This window comes from Gallinula chloropus (genome assembly GCF_964237585.1).
Source record: "Gallinula chloropus genome assembly, chromosome: 3".
NCBI lineage: Eukaryota > Metazoa > Chordata > Aves > Gruiformes > Rallidae > Gallinula > Gallinula chloropus.
This window is the reverse complement of record NC_140087.1, coordinates 11,744,451-11,768,032: the sequence shown is the minus strand read 5'-3', so window position 1 is coordinate 11,768,032 and position 23,582 is coordinate 11,744,451. Positions and strand designations below refer to the sequence as shown.

The window sequence follows — 23,582 nt, the reverse complement described above, 5'->3', positions numbered from 1 at the left end:
CATGACAGGCAGGTCCTGTTCTACCTGTCCAGCTAGAAACAGGCAGGAGTCTCATTTTCTGCTGCAATGGCTTCCTTACCCCAGAAAAGCAGTGGCAACGATGCCCACACTTATGCTGAAAAGCCACACGACTAAATGGAACACAGTGTATTTGTTAATGTTCATATACATATTAAGGTCCCCCACAGTAACAATATATATTGAGTTAAATCAAAATGGGTACATGCAAAGTTCTTCCATATCCCCATGCTGAGCTGTATCCAGTGTATTTCCTTAGACTGGAGAGTAAAACATACCTCAGACTTCAGAACTGAAGACAACTCTGCTGTTATTCAAAAGAAGAGTTTTGCATCAGGAAATAGTTACCCTAAGCAGAGACTTTGCTTGAGATATTGTGGTGAAGATTAATTTAAAAGAATTTGACAAGACTAAGTAAGAATTTAAGAGATGTCCAGAAAGTCTATTTGTGTCTTCAGGATATATAACCTTTTATACCCATCTTGAATCAGAACTTCAATATAAATAAAGCACTGCATCTGTTTTCTAGATAAACACTACATCTTTTCTTCCCCCCCAGTTTAATAAACCAATTGTCTCCTATCACTATTTAGAGTTTATTGTTTGCATTCACAGATGCAACCAAGATTCAGGGTAACCTTTACCACATCAAAATGTCTATCACCAACATCCCTTAGCAACACCTTTTGTTTACCAGATAAATACTGCTGTACAAGAACTGTAAATAAAATTTATTCACATTCGTGTTTATATGGCTTATTCAGCAGCATCCCTAAAAATGGCTATTGAGAGGATTTTCACAGGGTATACAAAGAAGAATGACTTGTTTTCTTGTACCAAGGAAAGAAAACAGCATCAGAGTAAGATCCAAAATAGATTATAAAAACACACCTCGCTACACTAAGAAAACCATTAGTTTTGATGGAGTTAGATACAGAACTCATAAATCAGTACAGATATAAGCACAAAAAGACCCCACCAACGACCAACACACAGCAGCAACTTTCAGCTGCCAAAAAACCCATAAACAAAACCACTAGATAAGTTCACTAAAGTTAAGTTTAAAAAAAAGCTAAAATTTGACATCAAGACATAGAACACGCAGTTTCAGTAGTACAGAGTAGTGAGAAGATGCCGTTACTTACAGGGTCCAAATGTAAAACCTCGTAGGGGTTGTATTCTTGATACTCGCGGTCCGTTTTGGAAACTTTGTATGCAAGAAACAAAAACAACGCCCAGCCAGCAAGGAGGACGATTTTCCTGTTTGGGAGAAAGGTTGTTATTATTTTGTTGTTGTTAAACTTACAAATCCACTAGTTCTAGCATAATTCTACAGATAATGTAAGCAGTCATTTGAGATCAGTCTCCAAGGGGCAATATTAAAACCGGCAAGAAATGCTAAAGCCCTTCTGAAGCAGGTGTATTTCCACCTTCCATACAGATGAGGCAGCTGCTCTGACTTCTAATTAATTTTATATTTTTACTTTTTTTAAATAAAGCCACTATCAACAAGACTCTTTCCCTTCTTTAACAGTCTATCCCCAGCAGGTGTACAATGGTATTTCCCATTTCTCAAGGATGACTTGAACCTGACAAAGTCAACACTTTTTTAAAAAGCTGAGACAGATGCATAACAAACAGCAAAGTATTCTGAGGGTAGGAGTAACAAACAAGGAACTGAAGGATAATAAAACCTTTAACTTCAAACATACAAATTATTCCTGGTTTATATTTGAATAGTTATGTTTACATACTAAATGTTCAAAGCAAAAGACACTGCTAGCACCACTGAAGTTCAGTGAGGGAGAATTATTTTTTTGAAACAAATGCATTGTTTACTTCTTCATTAGTGCTGAGGTTCACTGGTTTCATTTGGCAGATATTTTACAAAGGACAAACAGCATCCATCTTGATTTCAAGCCCTATTAGATAATAATGATTAACTATTAATTATTCAAACCTAACAGATTGCAAATGTCTCTTCTGTGACACAAAAGCCATTACTGTATAACTAATTCCAGCTGCTTGATTACAAAAAGTGTATTTTTATAAAAATAAAAGTGTAGGAATTGCTTTAATGGAAAGTCATGCAAATGAAACATACTTACTTTACTGTAGGAATTATGTTTTGTTGTGGTTTTAACAGCCGTAAACGATACCACAAGCATCTTCCATATACATTTCTTATATTCTTTAATCGAATTTGCTCTATAAAAAACAAAGAGAAAGACTGTGATTAACCAAACTGACCAAAAGCACAGTGACAAACATGCTCACTTCATCCTGAAGTGGGCAGTACAAGATCAGCTGGAGGACTAAACAAAAAAAACAGCAATGCTGGAGGAAACAAATGCTTTTAAATCCTCTGAAGTGACACTGCACATCCATAAACACAAGCAGCCGGGCAGAATCTTCTCCCCTGTCTAAAAGGAATCCATTCTGGTTTCCACATACCGCGCAGCAGCCCTCACTTGTGAGCCCAGCCTTTGGCTGGCTAACATGCACCTGTAAATTCTACTCCTGCCATTTCACATTTGACTCCAACAAGCCTCCCATTTCGGTATGTTAGCTACTGTGTGCAGGAAAAACACAACTCAAAAAACCCCAACCCCTAACCTACAGGCTAAACAGTGTTCGTATACCACTGAAGAGTGCAGCTTGGGCAACAGCCACTGCCTCAAATCCAAACACAATGGATTTTCCTCCTCTTTGCAACATCAGTATTTTATAAGTTGCCTTCATTTAGGTTTTTCCTGTTGAAGGGGAAAAGGAAGGAAGAGTAAGATAATAGCTATTTGTAAGCACGTAGCTCAGTAATAAGAGCTCTTGGCAAAAGTATATGCACTAACTTAACAACAAGCTAGCCAACAAGATTTCCTTCCATGTCCTTTCAGGACAGGATGGAGCTGCAAGGAAACTATATTTATACTGTCAACACCACCACAACAAAGCATGGAAACTCTCTTCAAGAGAGCTTAGTTGTATTTCTGAGTTAATCAAGAACAAGTTAGTCTTGGTCAAAGAAGTCTTTCATGCTAAGAAAAACACAGAGGAAAGCAAATAGCTCATACAGAATTTCTGTATGCACTGAAACTGTGTATTATAAAGTGACTTCAAAATGCTGTTTATCTTTCATGCAAGTTGCCTATCCACAGAATATGCAGTCTGACCTGCAACACTTCTGAAGTGAGATCACTAATCACCTTATCTGCAAAACAAGATGTCTGAAAAGGCACAGTTAAAAGGATGAGTAATTAAGGGGAAAAAGTCATCCTGCCTTGATATGTTTAGATATTGCTGGTGAACAATGTGTCTAAATTTGCCAGTTTAAAAGGTGTCTCTGAATTTTCTAAAAGAGGTAACTATATTGGAAAGCAGCTGGAAAGCAGCCCCAAGGAAAAGGACTTGGGAGGACTTGTGGATGAGAAGCTGGACATGAGCCACCAATGTGCATCTGCAACCCATAAGGCCAACCACATCCTGGGCTGTGTCAGAAGTAGCATGGCCAGCAGATGGGGAGAGGTGATTCTGCCTCTCTACTCTGCTCTGGAGAGACCTCACCTGGAGTACTGCATCCAGCATTGGAGCCCTCAACACAATGAGGACATGGACCTGTTGGAGAGCATCCAGAGGAGGCCACAAAAACCATCAAAGGGCTGGAGCACCTCTCCTATGAAGACAGGCTGAGAGAGTTGGGCTCATTCAGCCAGGAGAAGAGAAGGCTCCAGGGAGACCTTACAGCATCCTCCCAATACCTGAAAGGCACCTATAAGGAGCTGTTCACAAAATCATGTAGCAATAGGACAAGGGGTAACTGTTTTACAATAGGAAAGGGGAGATTTAGGTTGGATATAAGGAAAAAAACAATTTTCAATATGAGGGTGGTAGATCACTGGAACAGGCTGCCCAGAGAGGTAATGGAGGCCCCAGCCCTGGAGGCATTCAAGGTCATTGTTGATGGGACTGAGCAACCTGATCCAGTGAAGATGTCCCTGCTTACTGCAGGAGGGTTGGACTAGATGACCTTTAAATGTCCCTTCCAACCCAATACATTCTATGACTCTATATTAACAACATTGTTCCAAAGCGTATGTCAATCCCATCCTAAGAGATTCTTCAATCTCAACTTTGCACTTGTAAGGCAATACCCTCACCTTAACAAAAACAGCAGTGATGATACACAGGGACATTTTTCTTTGGCAAATTACTAAAAGGTGACTGTAGAAGACACAGAACTCTGTTTGGTTAGTGGGAAGATAGTGGGATGTGGGATTAAGGTGCCCAGAGACCAACGTGAATTCCTAAGGAAGCATGCAATTCAGATGAAACATCTAGAACAAATCTGCAGCCACCAAATTATCCAAGGCCAGAGAAACATAACCATAAATGCCAACACTGTGCACCAGATGAACCACGTGCTCAGATTTAACCCAGTTCAGATGTGAACACAGGATGGTGCTTCTAACTCTAGCTGACTTGGCAGAAATAAAAGAGAGGAACACAGATGATACCCAACCACCCACAAACTAGTAAAGCAGACAAATACTGAAGCTTGAAGAAACTAGGTGCCAGTTATCTTCATTCTGAACTGAAGTAGTCTATCTTCCCCAAAACTCAGTATGACATTAAATAGCTTGATGGGATTCCTTGAGATTAGTAGTCTCATCACCCCCAAAGAGATACAGGAGGATAATTCAGTCCTCTTGCAGGGCTTTCAAAATTTGTCTCACCATTTTGTGCAACAGATAAAGCACACGTGTACTTTGTGGTTTTCCTGATCTGCAGATTGTTCACATACTTGAAACAGGTACTAACCATGAAACTTGCAACACAAAAAGAATATGAGTAATACCTGGTTAAGCCACTACCCACTTAAGTAAGGCTTTAGAAAGCACTGCAAACAAAAATTGAGAAGACAATGAAAACAGGGTTAAAATGCAACACTGCCTCCCTGCTACTAGAACACAGATTATTTTGGCATTTTTCTCTTTGTAATTTTTTTTTTCTTTTAAGACAAAAATCATAGGAAATCCCTATTGGTCCAGAACTATATCCATTACAACTAGAGGTGAGCTAGTTGTTACTTAAAATGAAACTACATTTTTAATGGAAAATTAACTGGCATTACCAGCACTGAGAAGTAGCATTTCAAAGAAAACTGATGGCATTAAAGATTACACATGTGGTTAAGTTATGAGGACTAAAGAGCTCTGCTACAGACACAGGGAGGAAAAACCTTCTGGGGGTTTCAAACAGTCACTGGACAACCATGAGCCATAGTGTGATGCTTTTATGAAGAAGTCAGCAAGGGTACTCGAACAAATTGGGCATCACGAACCTCACAGAAGGCACACGTGCTTATGTTAAGCATAAGTCACTCATTTTAAAAAAATGACAATAAATTCTGTTGTGCAGCACTGAAGCAAGATGAAGCCAAATACCCAGTCCAACCACGCTGACCCCAATCAGCCGCCTGATCCAACCCATACCACAGCCCCTGCAGCACAATCGAGGGGCCGTGCTGTCCGGTATCTGCCTTCACTGACTACACTGCTTGCAGAAATGCCTGCAACTACCCTGAAAGCTGATTACCAGGGCACCTGGAGAAACAGCAAGTCATGAAGAGAACTTTGCTTACTTAATCCTGTAACACTAACCCTAACTAACAGGACGTGATTCTTTTTAGTGCTCTTTTGCTAGGATGCTTTGAACAAGCCCCCGTGCCTTGTCTTTACAAGTCTGTGCCCACAGTCCCAATTCTCAAACCTGCCTACTGTCCAGCCCTGAGGTGCCAGATAACCCTCTCCTTTCCCCCTCTGCATCCTCCTTCAAGAACAGCCAATACCCTTCATCTTACCATGCCAAAAAGCTTCCAGAACGCCCTGAGGGCAAGGCATAGCAGAGAGCAGAAAAATAGTTGTGCACAGTAAACTAAAGAGGTGGTGTAAGGTCAAACAACGACCTTAATGACCACGGAGGGAAAACGAGCTTAGAAACCCAAGGTGGTTTATAACAACCAGAGAACTGAGGTTTTGGAACAGCCTTCCAATCACAGCTGCAGGAGTCACACTTTGTCAACAGTCTGACAACAGGAGCAAGAGAGGGGAAAAAAAAAGGGGGGAGTGGGGGCAGAGGAAAGCAAGTGATGTAAGCAAAAATTAAGCCCTTTGGACAGGTAACCACCACACACCTAAGGCAGCTGCAGAGCCCCTGGCAATGATGTCCTGGAATATGCAGCAGGGGTGGGTCTCTTCAGACAAATTAATTACACTAATTTCTTTCCAATCTTGTGATGGCAATAGTCTCATTAGATTAGTAACCCCCAAAAGCAAACAAGGCTCAAAAATAATGAATGATTGTTTATAGTCATCTGTCTGGAGCATAAAGAAAGAATCAAATTCTCCCCAAACTGAGGTTAAAGTCCAAACTATTCAAATCATTCAGAGCTATCCTGAGGCACTTCCTGTGTCAGGTCATCATTAACATGTATTAACTTGTGGAATTCAAAACCAGACAAATACTTGGGAGAAGGAAGGCGCAGACAGCATCACTCCCAGCTCAGGCAGAAAGCCACTGGCAAAACATCATCACCCTGTGCAAGAAAGCTAGATTCCTGTTGTATCCAGGAAAAGCAAGCTTCCTGATTATTTACATGTACATGATTGCACAAAGAAAATAACTTATCTTCTAAGGAAGAAATTGGTTGCAGAGTGGGGGGAAGAAAAAATAGGGGGCTAGCAAGAGCCAGAACACCATATAATTACTGTGCTTAACAGCATCAATGTATTCCTAATAAGCAAGTGGTGGATAAATCAGGTCACTTCTTGCTTTGCCTTCCTGTCCCAAGGAGCTTTCTTTCACAGAAGTGAATCTGCCTCACCACAGAACTGGCACGCTGTCCCTGCAACAGCCTGAAGACCCTGTGCACCCTGAGTAAATACATCACATGCTGCTCAGGGTAAAGCTTTGCAGCAAAATAGGAACTGCACCTTCTTTGAATTTTAGCCTTGGAATCCTTGCTCTGTCAGGAAAAGAGGTTCAGAGTCTGAAAAGCAGGTAAGAGTTCTCTATTTCTTCCCACTGCAGGTCACAGCTCCCCATTAAAGCTTAAGGACACTTCAGACATGGACCTTTGAGATGGGATTACAGGGAGACAAATGGGATAGGGGAAGAAATGCTTTTCCTCTAGTAAAAATGACTTCTCCTTTGATGGGTAAAACCCTTGACACCAGTGAATCCCTCCTACAGTTTTTAAAATAGGTACTAAACAGCCTTGAAAAGCAAAGGCATAATGCATCCACTAGCTTCTGAATTACTCCACTAACAATAATCCATGTACCAAGGTACTGTTAAAGCACCTCTATCAGAAGAGGACGTAGGGTGCCAGTTCATTTCTGTCAATTAGCTAGAGAAACATCCCAGATGCTTCCTCCATTTCCCCAAAAATTGTTACAGATGCATCCAAAGTTCCAAGCAATTTTTCATCAAACACAGCAGTCCTATTTTCTAGGGGTTCCACAAGTGCCTATTACAATATCTTAATAAACATATGTGAATATCCAGCCAAAACTACATCTTAACACAGTCTTCAAATTCTCAAGAAACAAAACAATCACTGGTACAAAAAGAAAACCGAGTGCCACCTCTTTCAAGTCAGGTCCTCCAGTGACACTACCAGGTATTTTAATCCAACATTGGCTACAGCTCTAAGACAAAAGAAAATAAACCCAAGACCCTTGCTCAGCTAAGCTATAACTAAATGTGGAAAACACACTGTACACAACCTACTTATTAGTAATAAAGTAATTCACAGGTATTTTAGACTTTAGCTTCCTTAAAGGCAGCTGTCCATTTGGCTACATACCTGAAGTGGAGAATGACTAACAATTCCTGATCTATAAATCTGAGATAGTCAACTCTATATTGACTCCAGAGGTATGCAGTATCTGAATAAACACAAAGCAATGATTTTAAAAAGGAGAACCTTTGATTTTTTTTTTTTTTTGGCAACTAAAGTTTTTCCTTCTTTGTATTCCAGGAGATAATACAGGTTTCAGTAGGGAATGCTTAAGCAAACTATCGACTCCTCTTTGTCAGGACTCCCCTATTCCTCTTGAATGTCCAGGTCTTCAGAGAGTACAATTTTAGGATGAGTAAGCCAGAGGTGTCTGCTTTTTCAGGGGTGGCCAGAACAGCTGAAAGTTGGAAGATATCTCTGGAGACCGTCTGCTCTGAGAAAGGACAAGGCAAGTTGCTCAGAGCTCTGGTTGTGGGCCTTTGAGTATCTTCAAGGACAGAGACTTGCACAGTCTCTCTGAGCAAACTGTTGCAGTGTTTGATCACCCTAAAGAGGCAAAAGATTATTGTCATGTCTGCCTCGACATATGTTCATTCACTTATCAGATGATGGGCAAGGAACACAGGGCACACCAACACAGAAGGAAGCCATCACAGGCTGGATTTGCTGTTTCCACAGATCACATACAACCTGTAGCCTACAACTCATCTATGCCCAACTTAAGCACAGCTCTGAAGTTCACCCATACCCATACTTTATTTACCAGCCCTCACACTTCCTTTCTGTACTTTTCCTCAGCCCCCTGCAGCACAAGAATACAAAGCCTTTGGCTTCTCATACAAACACTGTCTTCAAAACTCTATGCTTTTCCAAAATGCAGCACTTGCACATTTTTCCACCAGGCTCCATCCACCAGCCAAGCAGTACCACTGCCGACTAGGGCAGCAGACAGGCTTTTATCAGCATGAGGAACACAAAGGACACCGTCACCGTGGGCACTGCCAGGCAGCTCAGGAACACAAGCACGTCTGTTGCCAGAAGAACCTGTGATACACACACTGGCATGACTTCACAGAACATGTTAAGAACAGTACCACAGAGAGAACAAACCACTACCGCGAGCAGCGACAAGGGCAGCGGATAACTACACTATGCCCAGACATCAGAAGAAGTGAGTCATTTTGGACAAATCAATACAAATACGACAGCACTGCATGAGTTTCGTTTGATTTTTAGTAACTCATGAAGGGCAAGCTAACCCAGCCGCCACTCAGAAGTTATTTCTGCCCTACTCCTTTTTGACAGTGAAGCAGAAGTGGTCTTCAGTGTTCTACTACAAGTGCTTCAGAAGTCCTACAAATTTGCTTCTGAAGAGACAGAAGGATCTGTTTTATCCTCAGGAATGCTCAATAAATAATCCTTCCCTAGACCCAACCTCTTTGCTTCAGGTTCCAGAGGCTCCAACAAGTGCTCCTAAAGAAAACTTCAGGGAGGTTCTTTTCCATTTTTTGCATCCACCATTACCAAAGTTCACCGTTTACTGGAGATGGGCGACTCTGAAAGCAAGGGTACACCTGGTATTGTACCAAGAAGTTTTCATCACCAGAATCTTGTTTCAGCTGTAACAAACACAGGTCAGGTTTAGGACAAAAATACCACAAAATAAGACTACTGGCTCATATCTAAAGCATGTATAAGTTTTAAAAGATCATACAGTCAATTTTAGGAGGACCAAAAGCTAACAAAAAACAATGTCTAGAATAAATGGAAGTCACCAGTTTTCAAGCATTCTACCTCAAACTGTAGGAAAGAATGGATGTCCTAACCTCCTGCATACTTTCTGCCTTCAGGCTAAGAAAAGCAAAGGCAGCAACTCTAAAACACAGCTCCAGAGGACTTTGGCAGAAAAATAAATAGGAGGTGATGCATCTAAAACATTCTGCCCCTCAGATGGGGACAATTCACCCAAAAAACTCTGCTTGGTTTCAAAAGAGGAGGACTTCTTTCAGCAAGGAACACAGAGTGACAGAGCTCTGCAGCCTAGGAAAGGCCAAGGTCACTTTAAAGACAAGATTTTTGCAAAGCTTATTTGTAGGATGTCATCCCTGCTCTACCCATCTTGGAAACTCGTACCTGTGGAACACAACAAGAGATGCAAGACATGCACAAAGGATGAGAGTCCTGAGTAAAGGTTACAGCACCTGTAAAGCATTAAACCTGTTCTGTTAAAACTGAGGGTTACAGGCTCAGCTGAAACACTGCTCTTCAGAGTTGATGATGATGACAGGTTTTATTCAGAGTTCCACAGTTTTAATTCTCTGAACTATGCAGTAAGTAGGTTCCTGCCTCCTTTCAACAGCTATGTACATGCACACAGTGTATATGCATGCAAAAGCTAAAGTCTCAGACCTTTACCTACTTCAACAGTCACTGACATTCAACATTGAACTATTTATTTAATAAGGACTTGAACAGAGGTGCTCTGAGCACATTTACTTATTTAATCACAGAACCATTTCTCAGATAACAAGTGATAAATACAAGGATGAAAATGCTACGCTGCTGCCTTACTAGGCCATTTTTGCTTACCTCTACTGAGGTGTTCCTTGATTACTGCTGTAAAATAGACTCCACATGGATATAGTACAGTATCCAGAAATAATTTCAAAGTCACAGGATTAGGAAAAGACTCTACACTTCCTTTCAAAATAAGCCACTGACAAACACTGATAATGATGTTTTTTAAAGCAGTAACCCATCTTGCCCAGCAACCAAGAGGCAGGATTCAAATTCTCAGCAAGTCAAGGTCAGCAACTCCTCTGAAGTACTAAATAATTCCCAACCTTATTATAATAGGATTGACTTCTAGTGTAAAACCCCAAAGTGGGAGGCATGAAGCAAATTAAATTGATTTAAAAGCATTCTAAAATGCTTAAATCCCAAAGCCTCCAAATGATCACTAGTGTTTCAGTTAAGATCACTTTGTTTCAGACCAGGCACATAATTTTTCATTATATGGTCAACTCAAAGTTTTCCACAGTGTTTTAAGTAGCCTGGATAAATGCTTTCTCATTTCAATGCCTATTGTTGTAAGAATTGTCCTCAGCACCCTGAGTTTATCTACAAAGAGGCCAAGTTAGCCTCTTCACTAAAATGCCTACTGCTGAATAATCTGACCCTAGCTGTTTTCAAAGAGATTTTTTCAGTCTAGTAAATATTCATAGAAATAATCAATAAACATCACATTTTGAGTAAGATGATGTTGTTAACTTAAAACTCCAAGCTGTTCTTAAACTACAGAATTCTTGTGAAAGAGCTTAATAGCAAGTCTGCTTCTATTCCAGTGCATGTTTTGCAGCAACTAGATTCATCAAAAAAAGAGACAAAAAGTAACCAAACTTTTTATTCACACAATTCCACACACATTTGCTGATCAAAAGATAATATTTGTTACAAAATTAATTCAATAAACAGTAACGCAAGATGATTCAACATCTTGCAAGTTAACTTCAGAGTTTACCTACTTAGGCTTTCTGTCTACAGCCAGGCTGGCTGGTCTCAGGGCACAGTTCCACATTACAATTACTCCAAACCAAGCTACTTCCAAACCTCCTCCTTCCTATTAGCATACTGTCTCATTTGTGCTGACAAAACTGTCACTGGGACTAACTACATTAAATTTTAAAGCCACATGACCTAAATCATAAAATCTACAGTAGGGCTGGATCTACAAGTGCATCAGCAAAACCTGAACAGGATCTGAGAGGCATCAGAAGACTGGCCATTCTAATACGGAATGACACCAACATGAGTCAAGGTTAATAACTTTAGATGAAATCAACAACAACATTGGGCTCCAAGACTTACACATCCTTTAGTATTAGCTTTATTTTATCAACCTGCTGTGGGGAGGAAAACAGGAGACACTCAAATCCAAAACTAAGGTAGACAAAAGTCATTTAGCACACCACCAATTAGTAAAAATGCCTGTACTCAGTATCCTGCTGACGCACACCTTGAAGAAACCACGGGACAGAATTAGTGGACACAAGGATAAACACCACATATCCTCTCATCATCAGTGGAGCTTTTGTAAAGGGAAACTGAGCTTTAAAAACCTCAAATCCATATGTTTATTTCCCTTAGAGGAAGAGTAGATTCTACTGCTACCGAGTCTTTGGTTTCCAAAAGGCTTTTGAATGGTTCCTCTTCAAAGTCCTCCAGGACAACCATCTGTTGCAAAAATAAATGTGTGACTAGAAGACAAAGTGAATGGCCAGTTCTCCCAGCAGAAGGGAAGTGCCTGGAGTTAGTAACCTGGTTAAAGTGAACAGCTAAACAATGTTTCTGGACAATCTTTACCTGCTCTGGGTAACAAGGGTATCCTGAAGAGTTAACAATCAAGCAAGTGGGCTATAAAGATCACACAAGTGGCACATGGAATTCAGAGTATGAAAATGTAAAGAGCAATCAGGACTACCCTATTTATAAATGTATTTAAGGACAAGCTTGGTGTTGACCATTACCTCACAGGAATGCCATCCTGGTTCTGTGAGAAACCGTTCTATGAGAACCTCAGCTGAATGCTTATTAGTTATAAAAAGCAAAGCTTTAGAGCATTCCCATGAGGAGAACAACACCACAAAAGCTTAAGATACATAGAATCTCAAGTATGATGCACAGTCCTAGCTTCCACCTCTCAAGAGGGGCAAGCAGAACACATTCAATTAAAGTGAAAAGGGCCATTGAACATACGAGAAGATTTATGTCCAAAATAGAAGCTACAAATCTTTGGGTTGGGAGAGAGGTAAGTGCACAGAGAGGTAACAGAAGGCTGTAAAAAACCAAAGTGACAGCCAGAACTGTATGTTTACTGCCTCTTCAGTGGAGTAAATAAGGATCATCAAATAAAATCAGGAGCAGATGCAAAACCAAAGTGATTATTTGCACTGGCAGCAGCAGAACTAGAGAACTTCTTGCCACATGATGGTATAGATGCTATGCCAAGAGAGCCATTTAACTGAAGACAACTGGACACTGGGTGAATATGCAAAGGAATCATCATTTATGCTTGCCCTGTTATTCCCTCCTTCGGGCATGCATAGTATTATGGAAATTTGACCCAGTATATCAACTCCTTTGCTTAAAAAAGATTTTTTGAAACTTCATTGGTAAGCCTTTGTAGAAGTCACAGCAGTAGCAAATATCACAGTTTCCAATAGTTCAACCAGCCAACAAAGACCTTTTCAAACTGTAACACATCCCCTCTAACAGATAGATATTTGGAATGCTTGTAATTTTCTGTACAAGAGATTTAAATGAAAATCTAAAATCACCTCTTCAATATTCTCAACTATACACTTAGTTAAAAACTGCTGCAGAGACAAATCTTTTGGCCCAGTAAAGAAAGCAAGCAACTATTTTGGGCTTCTCCCTGCTCTGGCTGTGGTCCAGCCAGCACTACCTCCCTCACCACACAAAGGAAGCACACGTGTCAGGTCCCAAGAAGGCAGCACTACAGGGTCAAAGGACACAGTGGCAGCCCCAGTACAGACTCATTCAAAATGCTGCAGATCTGTACCCTTCCTCACAGGTATGTATTTGAAGGTAGGGAGGGATGACTCAACCCCACCAAGAACAAACCCAAAATCTTCATTTTGGAATCACTGTTGATCCCCTTCCTTGCCATCTACCTTGCTCCCCTCTCAAGTTCCTGCTCCTACAACAAGAACGATTTAGCTGCTCATGAATCTACAAGTGAACCATGACACTCTACCCTTGAATATATCAGGTTAAATAGAACTAACTTGAATTTTCCAGCATGTAGCCTGTACATGCTGGTAGTTTAGTGGCATCTACATGAGCTGTCAAGAGATCCCTGCAGCAAGAAGAAAATGAGGAGCAAGGTATACAATGCAACTTTTAGAATGCTGTTTTCATCAGAGTCCATAATAAAAGTTGAAATGTAAAAAAATAGAAACAGCTCCACATTCATGCTCACATAATGAGATAATGTTCATGTAATAGCTCGATCTTTATCTTGCAACAAAAAGCTTTTCAGAATTAAGTGTTCTGGACAGTCTTGAAGCTACTCAACTAATCTCTAATATAGTGTTATTAATTTTATTTTATTGCTAAGAGGCTACAATGCTTATAATAAGATTACAATACTTCAAAAAAACTCCATGAAAAGACATGCCTTTTTTCCAAACAACAGAGCAGTTCAGATAACTCTGGCCAAACGCTTTGTTTTGAAAAGTATTTTTAGAGATAATTGCTAGGCATTACTAATGACATCTCATGATGTTTGCCCTTTCTTCAAATGTTTCTGCAAAAAACCCTACTGCTTCAAAATACCAATACAGAAAAAAATTAACAAAATAGTCTAAGCATCACTATTCTATTCTCCCTTTTGATAGTCACCTAATAAGCTGTATTTTTCTAAACTTGAAATGGTTTACATTAACTATAGTACACTCAATGTCTCAATAATTCAAAAATACTTCCATTAGTATTTGTTTAACAACAGCTCTCCAATGCATAACCAAGTTCCACTGACTCCCCTCTCCACTTCCTGACACAATGCCTAATGGTTAACAGGAATGGATAAGCACACCCACGCATAGAATCATAGAATGGTCTGGGTTGGAAGGGACTCCAAGGATTACAGAGTTCAAACTCCCCTGCCACAGGTAGGGCCACCAACCTCCAGGCCTGGATCTACACAAGGCTGCCCAGGGCCCCATCCAACCTGGCCTTGAACACCTCCAGGGACAGGGCATCCACCACCTCTCTGGGCAGCCTGTTCCAGCACCTCACCACTCTCTCTGTAAATAACTTCCCCCTAATATCCAATTTAAACCTTCCCTCCTTTAGCTTTAATCCATTCCCCCTTGTCCTGCCAAGGGGGACACCATGCTTATTCACAGATACTGAGCCTTCACACCGTGCCCATCTACCACACAAGCATTGGCACCGCTCACCACATCCTGTGCTTCAGTCCTGCCCTCTCCCAGCATCCTGTACTTGTGCCCTGTGCTACCAAATGCCAGAACGCTGTGAAACGCTTCTGAGGCTTCAGTGAGCTGCCCACAAGGAAGGGGGACACAGTCAACCCACTCCCACTCCACCAGAGGGTTAGAAGCAGCACAGAAAACTTTACCCCAGAGTGGGACCAGCCATACTCAGTACTACCAAGATGCCCTTCCTCCCCCCACAGCTGAGTGCTCATCACTCCACTACAGATAAAAGAGAAGACATGATGACTGCATTCTTTACATCCATTTCAGTCACATCCTAGTTAAACACTCGATTCTTGTCCTTACAGAGACAAATAAACTTTGTAGTCCCAGTTCCTCTACTTCCATCTTAAAGCAGGGGATTAATATGGGTCTCTCAAGACCAACCCTGTATCTGGGGAGGAAAAATGCACCAAAAACTCAGGGAAAAACCTTCATATTTACACTACTACACAGAGATATCCAGTATAACAGGCAGATAGAGAGACCTGTAGTACCTAATACAGTAAACCTTCACAGAAGGCATTTCTGAGGACGCCTGTTCAAGGTTTGAAACTCTGGTGCCAAGTACCACCTGTCTACAGTAGCATGCCCAAACAACTACTGTTTCAGAATAGCAATACAATACAAAAATTAACAAAATGGTATTCAAAGTCACCATTATAACCTATTCTCCCTTTTAGTAGCCACCTAATAAGCTGCATTTTTGAAGTATTTCTGTACTTTGATCAGCCTCCATGCAAAAAAGCTGAAGCCAGAAGAAGGGATCTCAGACTGCCTGTGCTGCTTCCTAAAGGCATGGCATCTCCAGAGATGAGCAGGGAATTGCCTCCTTTAGCCAGATTTTAAGTTCTTCTATCAACCCAGTGTTCTTCAAGAAAACTTCAGCTACGTCTTAGAAACACAAGAAAGGGGAGGGTACAGGAGAAAAATGTTAGTGTGCAACAGGTCAGCATATAGCTGGGGGTGTGGGAATCAACCAAAAAACCCACACCACATGCTCTACATGGATTTCTATCACAATGAAAGTAAACTGAACAGCTTTTATCCACTTTGTATCAGTATTTTTTCCTAGATATTAAAATGCAGCAGCTTTTTTCTTTTTCCCCTCCATTCCTACAGTAGGCTTTCCTGTTCTTACACTTCCAAGAAGGAAGATCTGTGTTCCAAGCAGAATAACTCCTACAGCTTCCTTTCTCTCAAAGAAGAAACTGCAAGGAAAAACTTCCATTAATGTTATCCCTGAATTCCTCGGGGGTTTTGAACCCTTTTCAACATTTTGTTTTGTTCAAATTGCTATAAAAGTCTTGGGATAGAGACTTTTATTCTTTCCAGCAGCTTTGTAACACATCATGAATATCCAGTGCCCTAAACCAGAGTAATTTACTAAATGTAGCCCTAAATAAACTTAAAAACTTTACAAAATTTCACAGATACACCTACTTAACTACAAAGCACATCACAGTCCATGACCACCTGTTTCAGCACAGCCTTATAATGATGTGTCTCAATTCAGCAGCACAGGTAGAAGTCAAAAGTACACAAAGTTCAGCAAACACATCAGCATTGTGCAACAACTGGCACATTACCCAACCAATCTCATTCACCTCTTGCTCTCCATTTCCCTTCTAGTTGCTGCTGATTAACCCACACAAGCCTACAGTGAAACTGGTCCAAAGCAAGTCCAAGAGCATGAAGATACTTTCATGAGGAGTTATCCACCCCTAATTGCTGAAAAAAAAAAAATTCTCTTGGGCTCTTACACTTAACTCCTTGAAAAGCAAATCTCATTTCAGAAAATACTTTTTGGTTAAGAAATTAATCTGCACCAGAGTAACTTCTGAGCAACCATATTTTTTATTTACACCACTCAGACGATCAGTTTGGCACAAGGAAGGGTGAGAAATACAAGCCTTGCTCTGCTACCTTGGAGCAATTACGAAACCACAACTGCTCCAGACACAAAGCTGAACAATTAACCTTTTACAAGGGTTTTATAAAGTCAATTACCTGTTTGTTTGGTTTATCAAAGACTGAGGTAATGAAATGATAGGACAGTTCACAGGGTGACTACCACACCACAGCAAAACCCCCCAAATATAAACGTTGATCCCTGGTGCAGGCTGCAGCAATAATTCATATGGACTCGCTCAGAATGCCTGGAGAAGGTGGGGTTAGACATCCAGGACACACAAGCAGCTCAAATTTTACTCAGGATTTGAGAAAGGCAACAAGTTAAATCATGCTGTTCTTCAAGACAGTAGAACTAAAAAGGCCTTTTTAAGAAGTGTGGGGTTTTTTTTAAAAAGAACTAGGAGCAAAATATTAGTGGCATGCAAGAAAGAAATGCCCTATCCTGGTAGAAATCTGAAATTAGGTAGACAGATTCTTACACTCCAATCTTCACTATGGCAAAAACCAACACTGTTTTTTTTTTCCTCATTTTAATTTTCTTGAAAGGCATTTGCTATGAAACTACAGCACATACCAACCCCTAAGGTGTTACAGACCATCAACAATTCCCGGATTTTTTGGGACCTCACTCAAAGAATGCTGTGAAATGTTGTGTACTCTCATTCCTCTCTCTTCTTCTGCATCAAGCCCCAGCAATCTATGGCAGGGCACCTGCAGAAGGAAGGAGCAGGCACCCAAGGCTCAACCTCCATACCATTAGCATTTCACTCTCGCTTCAAGGCAACTCCAGCCCACTCTGACAAATCAGTGTGGCTGAAGCACATCATCTTTGCTTTGGTAGCAAAAAAGGAATCTGTTCAATGTCTTTCGGGTGCTCTGGTTCACACTGCTAATGGCTCTTGAAGGGAGGATGACAGACATGTGATTTACTTCACAAGAGTTCACTCTGATCCAGTCTTCTCCCTCCAGCAGGCTGAGACACTCAGCTAGTCCACTTGGGCCTTGCCAATTCCACCCAGGGCCACAAAGACATCTCCACACTAGACTCTACAGCACAGGTAAGATAAAACAATCCCAGAATAAAAACATTAATTGGCCCTACATGGAGAGAGAGGAGGTCTTGGCAGAGCTTATTCAGTTTGGCCCTGTACTGTGCCTCACTGTTTGGAAAACCTGTTCTAAATTAGCGTCAAAATAAACATCTCTTATCAGTCTAGATATTCCTGCTTGTTATTGGAACCTGAAGTTAGCAGTGCTGGAAAATTTCTTTTCTGAAGACAAAGGTCCTCTCCCAGCTTCCAAAATTATAGAAGTGGTTTGGTTGGTTTGGGCTGATTTGCTGAACTATTCTGAAACCAAGAAGCCATAGCAAAACAATCAGCCCTCTGCATCATCACGAGGTTTTCATTTATTCCTGGAATCCTGTTCAAATGCTACAACAGGTAGGGCTGAATGCATACAAAGTTGTATGAAGGCTACTCAGGGAATTTTGCTGGAAATGAGTCACACAAGAGCCATACACTCAACCAGGACACCACAGTGAAGCATGGGAGCACTCCAGCAGTCCTGAGTGTGATCGGCACGCCACTTCCACTCTTTATTCAAAGAGAACCTGCAGAACAGAACTCACCCAGGCAACTGTAGGCACAGTCTTAAACCACACACTATAAATTGGACTATCCTCACATTTTAAAATCCATTAACACAATGATGAGGCAGAACTCATTCTTTCATTCCCATTCATTGCCACGCCTGGTGATTTTCACTTAGTTGACTCATTTTTGTACCAACAGCGTAATAAAATTTACCTTGGGCTTTGGGAATTATGGTTTGACACATCATTGTAAGAATCTACTACTAATTGCAGAAGAATATGCAGCAGGCCCTCCACACACATGGCAACACTAGCTAGAGGGAAAGGAAGGAGCCACATTTAATGGCAGCCCTGCTTGGAAATTGGGTATAATCCACGCAGCCATATTCCAAGTCCAGGCTTCTGTGTTTTTTCGGGGGGGGGGGGGGGGGGTCTGTCATTTTGTAAGCCTCAGTAAAGTGTTTCCAAGTTTGATAGACTTTCTATGGTTTTTGCTGCTGCTGTCAGCCACTTGTGAAGTCACCAGCGCTGAGTGTCACTGCTGGCCAATACCCTTCTGTGCAGCTTCTCAACCAAGTCACATCAGTTTTCCCAGGAAACAGCTGCTAAGATCTACAGAGGAAGGAGAACATTATTCAAGAGGAAGAGTAAATTGGTGTCCCCCATTGCCTTCTGCCCTTCTCCAGAACAAAAATCTTCAGTTTCAGGGAAAAGTTACAGAAGTAAAGTTGGACCCGATGATCTCTCGAGGTCCCTTCCAACCCCTACAATTCTGTGACTCTGGGAAAGTTATTGTCTCTCTCTCCCCCCAGCCCCCCGCTCCTTAAAACAATGCAAAGATTACAAAATGTCTTCACCAACAGTAACGCTTTCCTCTTGCAACAGCCAGGACTCAGCAAGACAAGGCAGAGAAACCGTTCTTTGCAACGGAAAGAACATTCCTCAGCCATACAACAAGTAGTATCTGGAGGGCAGAGATCAATCCTCCAAAGGTCCCCCAGCTAGTGCCCTGTCAGGAGGCCCCAGGGCACCTTTATCAGCACCCAAGATTGTTAACAGCTATGATTTAGCACCAAAACACCATTTGTTCTGCCAATTTCCTTCCAGGTACTGCTTACTTGAAGATGTAGGAGTACAATTTCACCGTTGATTATTTCTTTTTTAGGTACAACACCAAGTTAAACAGAACCACACGAGCCATTTTAAATGGCAGGAAAGCCTGCTAAATAATCACCAGGTACTGAAGGCAGAAAGGTGCAGTGAACGAAAGGGATCGTTCCCAGATTGTGAAGCACAAAGGTCAGTAGTTTCAGAGAGGGGAATCAGCATCCAACGTTCCCAGTCTACTGAGCGTTTCCTACCCTGCCTTTAAACGCAGTTTCAGCTGCCTTTTTCCTCTCAAACCTGCAGTTAAAGACCCGTTCCTGGCAGCCTATACACCAAAATGCCTTCTCCCTCCAGGAACGGAGAGGCCAAGAGGGAAATGACTGTGAGAGTGAAACGTGGGAGTATTCAGAGAAACTTTCTGACATCACCTGGGCGACAGAACCATCCCGAGGGGCCGAACAGAAATGTAGCACCTGGGACATCTGTAACCCTGACTGGCAGTGGGGGAAATTAAAGCCCCTTTGCCAAGCCAGCTGCCACCGTACAGCGTGTACGAGCAGAGCCCGGTAACTTCTCTTCGGCCTTGACTCCTACACATCGTTCAATAGTTTATTCTTGTCCCACGATGAAAATTTAGGTCATCGCTCCTGGAACACCCGGGGAAGGAAGGAAGGAAAAGAAGAGCCCGACGAAGGAGCCCCCAGCAAAGCATCAGCCCCCGGCGCAGCAATGACTCTGCAGGCGCACAGGCGCGGAGCAGGGCGCGCTTTCGGGGAGGCGGGCTCGGAGCCTCCCGCCTGCCACCGGGTACCGCTACAAATGGCTGACGGCGACTACACCCGGGGCCGGCCGGCAGCGGCGGCTACCGGGGTCACGCTCCGCCGCTGGGCTCCCCGAAGGGCCGGCCGGGAGCCCCCAGCGGGGCTGAACGGCGACGGCGCGGGGCGGGCCGGGCCCGGCGCGGCGGGACGCACACACAGCGCGCACGGCCCCGCTCCGCGGGGGGGCGCCGCCGCCGCCGGGGAGGGGGGGTGGGGGCAGGGGGAGGGGAGGAGGCGCCCGGGGCGGCAGGCGGAGGCGCAGGCCGGGGCCGGGACGGGGCCACTCACCGGCGTGCTGGTCCCGCGGCCACAGGTAGTAGGTGGCGGGGATGACGATGAGCCCCACGAAGCTGGTGAGGAAGTAGAAGAACGTGTTGCCGCTGTCGTCGTACTGGAACTGCTGCCCCGCCATGGCCGCTCAGCGCCGCGCCGACCGCCTACCCCCCGCCGCTGGCGTGGCCGCCGCCGCCGGCCCGGCTCGCGCGGGGCCGGCCCAGCCGCTCCGGGATCCCGCGAGAACGAGGGCTCCCCAACCCCCCCCCACCCCCCCAGCCTTACAGGCACCGCCGTGTAAAACAAGACGTGTCACTACTCAGCCACCATAGCACCAGCCGTGTCGTCACGGGCAGCGTGAGTGAGCGCGTGCGCGCGCGCGCCCCCACCAACACCTCCGCCGGCCTCTGATTGGCTGGCCGAGACAGGGAGCCGGCGAGCGGGGGCGACGGCTTGAGAAGAGGAGCGCGTACCCCTGCCCTGCCCCGCCCCGCCCCGCCCCGCCCCGCCCCGCCCCGCCCTGCCCCGCCCTGTCCAGGTGCCGAGGGGCGCCGTGGCCCCGCCCGGTTCCGGCGGTGGCCGTAAGCGCTGCCCGGCCTTGAGCGGGGTGCTGACCCTGGCCTTGTCCCCAGTACCTCTCTTGCCCGCCAGATGGCGCCCCTGCTCCGGGGTAGCGCCCCGGCCGCCTCCGGCTGTGCCCTGACCTCAGCCCCCCACCCCCAACACACACACATCCCAAACACACACACCCTCACACACACACACCACACACACACACACCCCACACACACACCCTCACACACACCCCCTCACACACACACACACCCTCACACACACACACCCCAACACACACACACACACCCCACACACACCACACACACACACACACACACCGTCACACACCCTCACACACACACACCCTCACACACACACACCCCAACACACCCCACACACACCACACACACACACACACACACCCTCACACACCCTCACACACCCTCACACACACACACCCCACACACACATCCCACACACACACACACTCACACACCCTCACACACACACACCCCACACGCACACCCCACACACACACACACACTCACACACCCTCACACACACACACCCCCCACACACACCCCCCACACACACACACACTCACACACCCTCACACACACACACACACCCTCACACACACACACCCCACACACACACACACACCGTCACACACACACACACCCCACACACACACACCCTCACACACCCTCATACACACACACCCTCACACACACACACCACACACACACACACCCCGTCACACACACACACCGTCACACACACACACACACCCTCACACACACCCTCACACACACACCCTCACACACACACACACACCCTCACACACGCACACACACACACACACACCCCCCACACATCCCAAACACACACACCCTCATACACACACACACACACCCCACACACACCCTCACACACACACACCCCCCCCACACACACACCCTCACACACACACACACCCTCACACACACACACACCATGGTTTCATCCCAAGTGGGACTCTGGGCTGCTCTGCGGGAGCGGCTGGGATTTGGGCTGGGCTGGGGGCAGTGAGGTCTGTGGTGGATCCTGAGCAGCTGCGCGAGGGCAAACATTTCAAACGCCGTAATTCTGAATTCAGCTGCAGGAACGGTAAGGGTGTGGCCCTAAAGGTGTGAAATCAAGAGGCAGTGTGCTGTCATTCATCACATCATTAATGGCAAGTTGCCTCTAGGAAGTAGGAAATTGTACCATTCATAAGAATATACCTGTCCCTACAGCCTCACAGGCAAGCGTACAGCCACTCGTGAATGTGATCTCACTCGTACCTCAGTTTCAGTACCTGCAAGTTCAGAGTATGGAAAAACACGACACAGAAGTTTTGATGGCATCACATGGCAAGGGAGGCATTAGGCACACCTTAGTGGGAGAGAAGTGCCATCCCAACATTAAGGAAGTCTCTGATGTGGGAGCTGGAGAGAAAGGAAATAAAAGCAAGGTAATGAGCAATGAGTAGCACCAAATATCCTGGTGCTATGATATAGTAATACAAGGATGGAAGAAACTGATTTTCCTGGGAAAAGATTTTGTGTTGGTTAATTATTTTTTAAAATATTATTTGTTTTTTATTGATACTCTGTGTAATTGTTCACAGATCCTGTACCCTGCCTTTGAGTGTTGTACCCCTTTGCAGGGATGACAACTTGCAGTAGGTATTTTGGAAGACACACGTGTTGTAATTTTGCATGGCTGGGTTCTGGTGGAGAAGGGGTGGCTGCAGGGGTGGCTGCTGCGAGAAGCAGCCAGAAGCTCTCTGCAGGCCCCACAGAGCAAACACCAGCTGGCTCAAGGCCGGAGTCGTTGCTGACCAAGGCCGAGCCCATCAGCGACAGTCACAGCGCCTCTGGGAATCACATTTAGGAGAAAAGAAATCAAGCAGCTGCTTTTTGCCACCAGAGAAGGGAGTGAGAAGATGTAAGGAGCTGTGCAGGCACCAAGGTCAGAGAAGAGGGGAGGAGGAGGTGCCCCAGGTGCCAGAGAGAAAGATGCCCCTGCAGCCTGTGGCGAAACCCATGGTGGAGCGGGTGTACCCCCGCAGCCCATGGAAAAGGAGGAGACCCCACCTGCAGCCCGTGGAGAGGCCCCACGCTGGAGCAGGTGGAGACATACAGGAGATGCTGTGACCCGTGTTGGAGCAAGGCCCTGCCAGCACTTGCAGCCCATACAGAGAGATAGGGACACAGAGGTGAGCAAGAAAGAGATCTGCACCAGAGCAGGTTTGCTGGGGGGGCTTGTGACTACATGGGGGACCAGGCTGGAGCAGTCTGGGCTGAAAGACTGAGAGACATTCTATGATTTATAACTGTACCCCACAGAAGTGACCCACGCTGGGGCAGTTGGTGAAGAGCTGAAGCCTCGTGGGAAAGGACTTACGTTGGAGAAGTTGGAGAAGGACTGTCCCTGTGGGTGGGACCCCACACTGGAGC

The 23,582-nt window shown here is 44.3% G+C and overlaps 1 protein-coding gene across 1 annotated transcript in view; it reads right to left on the bottom strand.

Annotated features, from left to right (window-relative positions):
• SEC63 (SEC63 homolog, protein translocation regulator) overlaps positions 1–20,683 on the bottom strand; it is a gene marked incomplete at its 5' end in the record, with an annotated part of 60,160 nt that extends 39,477 nt beyond the window's left edge. Inside the window, 3 exons of the mRNA XM_084261983.1 lie at positions 1,164–1,278; positions 2,127–2,226; positions 20,560–20,683. Coding sequence (XP_084118109.1) covers positions 1,164–1,278; positions 2,127–2,226; positions 20,560–20,683 — 339 coding nt within the window. The remainder of the gene's footprint in view (positions 1–1,163; positions 1,279–2,126; positions 2,227–20,559) is intronic.
• Between the last annotated feature and the right edge of the window lie 2,899 nt (positions 20,684–23,582).